This window comes from Cucumis sativus, chromosome 4, assembly GCF_000004075.3.
Source record: "Cucumis sativus cultivar 9930 chromosome 4, Cucumber_9930_V3, whole genome shotgun sequence".
Lineage (NCBI taxonomy): Eukaryota > Viridiplantae > Streptophyta > Magnoliopsida > Cucurbitales > Cucurbitaceae > Cucumis > Cucumis sativus.
In genome coordinates, this window is record NC_026658.2 from 11301803 (window position 1) to 11306926 (window position 5124).

At 45.5% G+C, this 5124-nt stretch overlaps 1 protein-coding gene across 1 annotated transcript; it reads right to left on the reverse strand.

The window, feature by feature from the left end:
- Positions 1–541: 541 nt before the first annotated feature.
- On the reverse strand, positions 542–2851 carry LOC116403409. The gene is made up of 2 exons (XM_031884542.1): positions 1666–2851; positions 542–1416 (listed from the first exon to the last, which is right to left on the reverse strand). The coding sequence occupies exons 1-2, from the start codon at positions 2849–2851 to the stop codon at positions 542–544; spliced, it is 2061 nt and encodes a 686-aa protein (XP_031740402.1).
- Positions 2852–5124: the final 2273 nt, after the last annotated feature.

The window sequence follows — 5124 nt, forward strand, 5'->3', positions numbered from 1 at the left end:
TGAGCTGGAATACAACCATAGGCTCCCGAATAGCAACTCCATGAAGACGATGATTTCGCTCCTGCCAAATGAAATAAATTGTAGCACACCAGAGAAGGCGCCACAGTTTTCTCCTCACACTCTTCCCAATAACCGATTCTATGAGAAGATGACATAAGCAAAAGGATCCTCGACCAAACCTCCCACCCAAAATGACAAGAAAAAAACAAATGATCACGAGACTCATAGTTCCCTCCACAAAGCAAACGCGATAAAGGAATCGACCTATCCCACCGACTTAACCTATCTCTAGTACCCAACCTATCCCTGATGGCCAACCAAGCACAAAAGGAGTGCTTAGGAATATTTCCCCCACCCCATAGTAAACCCGACCAACCAACCCTACTACTATGAGGACGAATAGTCTCCCACGCACTGGTGATAAAAAACTATCATGACTCCCCGGCACCCAGACCCACCTATCCTCAACACTCGGACTCGGCCTCACTCCCTGAACCCTATCCCAAATGTCCATCAAATCCAAAGAAACAAGCGGCCACCTTCAATCACCATCCCGACCCATGAAATCCACCAGCCTCGCATCCCACCGACTACCTGCATCATAGATCACCCTCTCCCCAAACTGCTGGATAATCGGCCCACCCTGAATCCATGGAACCAACCACACTCTACACTTCCTTCCATTGCCCACCTCCATCTTAACATGATCTTTAAGGATATCCCGCTTACGCAAGATTTCCCTAAAGCACCAAGATCGACTCACCCCAGCATCGATCTCCAAGAGCGATCTCCCTTTAAGGATATAAGATTCCACCCAAGCAACCCATAAACTACCAGATTTAACAAGTAGCAACCATAATATCTTCAACGTGCTTGCTATATTCCAAGAAGATCCATCGCGAATATCAAGACCTCCTTCATCAAAAGGAAGACAAACCTCATCCCAGGCAACTTTAGCACCACCTCTTCCCTCCTCGTTACCTCTCCACAAATAAGCCCTCAAGATCTTATCAACGTCTCTGTGGACTTTCATAGGAAGCATGAACACACTAGCCCAATAAACCTGAAGGCTCCTAAGGACTGAGCGAACAAGCTGAAGTCTACCTGCAAAAGATAACACTCTAGCAGACCAAGACCGAATACGACTGGTAATACGCTGAATAAGGGGATCACAATCAGAGCTCCGCAATCTTCTAGAGAGGAGAGGAAGCCCAAGATAACGAACAGGGAGATGACCAATGGAAAAACCCATGTTAGCAGCAAGCCGAGAGGCTTTCGAACTATTAACCCCCACAAGAAAAATTAAGCTTTTAGCAAGATTAGCAAACAGTCCCGAAAGCTCACCAAACCTCTTAATAGTCTCTTTTATGAAACTCATAGAATGATTATCAGCAGTACAAAAGATCATCAGGTCATCTACAAAAGTAAGATGAGTTAATCTGACCTTCTCACAAAACTAGTGGAATTGAAAATTCTGAGGTAGGCTGTTCAACATGCGAGAAAGCACCTCCATGACCATCACAAATAAGAACGGGGATAAAAGGTCACCTTGTCTAAGTCCTTTCCTCCCATGGAAAAAACCTTCCAACGATCCATTAATCATAATGGAGAACATCAGAGAGGTCACACACGCTCGAACCCAACTCACAAATCTTAAAGGCGTACCTATGGCAATCAGCAGGCCAAAGAGGAAATCCCAATTAACATAATCATAAGCTTTTTGGAGGTCAACCTTCATAGTGCACCGAGGTTTACCTCTGTGCAAATGGTATGCCCCTACAAGCTCCTGACAAAGAAGAATATTGTCAATAATACTCCTCCCAGGGATGAAAGCTGGCTGATTTCCACTAACAAAAGAAGGAAGCCACACACGAAGCCTATCTGCCAATATTCTTGAAATGCACTTATAAATAACGCTGCAACAAGATATAGGGCTGAAATCCTCCAATCGATCAGCACCATTCCTTTTAGGAATAAGTGTAATAGCAGTCGTATTCACCCCTTGAGGGAAGTAATTGGTCTCAAAGAAGTGTAAGACGACATCACAGAAACCCTCTCCAACCACCGTCCAAGCTCCTTTGAAGAAGCCAACTGAATACCCATCAGGGCCTGGAGCCTTTCCACCATCCATGGAGAACAGAACACGTCTCACTTCCTCCCTGCCAATAGGCGACTGGAGGGCCTGACAACACTCCTCAGTCCATCTAAACTGAACAATCTCCTCAATACTAGTAGAGAGCTCTCCATAGCTAATATTCTGAGAACCCAGACTATCTTTGAAATAATTCACTACCACCTGAGTCACCTGATCATGGTTAGTCAACCGATTTCCATCTGGGTCAATAACTGATCTCAAAGCATTGCTGCTCTGCCTTGATCGAACAGATCGATGAAAAAAGGCAGTATTCTGGTCATCTAGCTTCAACCATCTGGTTCGCGACTTCTGACGCATAGCGGCTTCCTCCACTCTAACCGCTTTCCAAAAGTTTACCGTGGCTAAGCTCGCGTGATTACTCGCCTCCTCCGACAGAGAGTTCGTCTCCATCTCTCTTTCAGCTCGGTCCATGGTATCATTGGCAAGACGAACATCCTCACTGATGGTCCGGATATGCCTACCAAAATGTCTGCGAAGAATCGACTTGAGATTTCTTAAGTTCCTCACAATATTCACAATTGGAGAAACTCTAGTATCTTTGGTCCAAGCAGAGGACACAACATCCATAAAGGACGCTTCTTGAACCCAATGGTTAAAGAAACGAAAAGAGACCACTTGTTGGCTTCGCTGATTACTGGGATAGACAAGTATGGGAGAATGATCAGAAATACCCCACGGGAGGACGTTAACCCTCATGTTAGGCCATGTACTAAGCCCCTCATCATTCACTAGGATACGATCAAGTCTCTTCTCATCAAACCCGACCATGTATCTTACTAGTCCAAGTAAACCAGTTCCCCTGGACCGCGTGTTCAACAAGGTCCGCCTCTCGAATAGCCATGTCAAACTCCTCCATATCCCCCACGTTCGGAGCACCCCCGAATGCTTCAGACTGGAGTCTGATGGTGTTAAAATCACCCAAGACCATACCCGGTCCTCTCCAACCAGCAGAGATCTCAGCCATTTGCCTCCATAAAACACGTCTCTCGATGTTACTATTATAGGCATACACACACAGAACCTCTACCTTCTCCCCAGAGATCAAATCTGTTATTACACCAAAAATAAACTGGTCGACAACCTCGTTAGTCGTGAACACAAAACTGTTACGTTTCCACATAATCCACATTCGACCTGCTCCACTATCGCTGTAGTTACTAATGAACCCCCACGAATCACAAATCTTCTAGATATCGAGACAAAGTTCTCCTCTCGAACTCTAGTCTCCAGGATGCAACAGAAACCCACCGTAGACACAGCTAAGAAGTCCTTCACCGCTCTACACTTTATAGGGCTATTAAGGCCCCGCACGTTCCACGTACACCAACTAACCATGAGGTCGTATGGGAGCCGCCTCTCCATAGGAATTACATCACCTGCAGTACTCAAAAGGACCATAGAAGAGTCATCTACTCGTAAGGGAGGAGGGGAGGCATCCACTATAGATAAAGGCCATTTATCTCCTTTATCCACCTCCATGAGGTTGTTAAAGGAGTTAGTGATACTCACTTCCGCCCTTTTCCCTCTGTCCCAAATAGAGATCATTCCCCTATTTTTCCTGTCAACTGGGGTAAATTCCTCCCAATTTACCTCCACCTTTTCAGGCAGTTTATGGGTAATAATTTCTCCTTCTTCCATGTGTTGGAAGGATTCCAACACAACATCTTCATACTCCCCACAAATTGGAACCACCTCTTTAGTAGGAACAACCTCTTTAACAGGAACCTCTTTACTTGCAGCTTCCTTTTTACTATCTTCATTGCCTCTTTTCTTAGGGCAGGTGTTCTGCGAGTGTCCAAAAGATCGACACAAGTTACATTTTTTCGGTTTCCACTCATAAGTGACAGTTACAATAAATTCCTCTCCTCTAAGGTTGACTGTTACTTCGGCAGGCATAATACTGTCCACATTCAATTCCACACATATACGGGCATAAGAAAGACGACGCCTCTCTTTAGTAGCAAGATCAACTGAAAGAGGTTTTCCTATTGCACTCGCTACCACAGCCAAACCAGCATCCGTCCATAGCTCCAACGGAATCCTCCCTAACTTTATCAAAACATGAACTGAATCAAAGACAAAGGATTCAGGAACTATACCTGGAGTCCATTTGCGGAGGAGCATAGGTTTGCCTCCAAGGTGCCATGGGCCACGGGATAAGATCCACTCTATCGACTTCAGATGTTTGAATTGAAAGCAGATGAGCCCATTCTCCATCAGAGTAATTGTTGGCATTTCAATTCTACCCCAAATCTTCTCTATAAGACGATAGATGACTAGATACAACAATTTTGCATCAATTAATTGGCTGACGAGGGAGTTCTCCCACACTCTAACTCCTTGACTAATAACTTCTTCAAACGGGGTCACCACAATTTTCTCTCCCACGGTAGTCAGAGGTGTATAGGTCATAGAGAAACCTCTTGTTGAGCCAAATAAGGAAGCCCATGAATTTTTGCCTGCACCTCATGCCCACGAATCGAAACAGGCGGCCCACCATTTGAATTAATACCAAACGATTCTCTAATGGCTGGCCCATCATTCAAATGCCCATCAACCGGCCCAATCTTTGGGGCACTTGCAATAGCATCCAGCCCAGGTCCATATCCTTCGGCTGTTGCAATTTGCCCAACATGCTGAACACTTGAAGCACCAGCAGGTAAGCACTCCTTCTGTGAGATCCCAGTTTCGTGTGAGATGGGCGGCCCATCATTCAACGATGGCCCATCAACCAGAAATCCATGACCAATTCCATTCGTAAATGTGTCCACACCATTCGGCTTCAGCCCCTTTACCGGCTCACTGGCTTCATCACGTTTTCATTCAAAACAATCGGCCCACACGCCTTTGGGCCAACAATCTTCATGGGACCATCTCCGCTCGGTCCATTTCCTGTATTTCAGTTTTTATATGTTTCACGGTTCACGTAAACCGGTTCGGGTCCACTCATGTCCGACCATTTCTTCCTC

Coding starts and splice junctions, on each gene's coding strand:
- LOC116403409 (XM_031884542.1), bottom strand. CDS start 2,851: ATGAGGGTTAACGTCCTCCCGTGGGGTATTTCTGATCATTCTCCCATA. Junction 1,417..1,665: donor TGGCCTGCTGATTGCCATAG/GTACGCCTTTAA, acceptor TTACTTTTGTAG/ATGACCTGATGATCTTTTGT.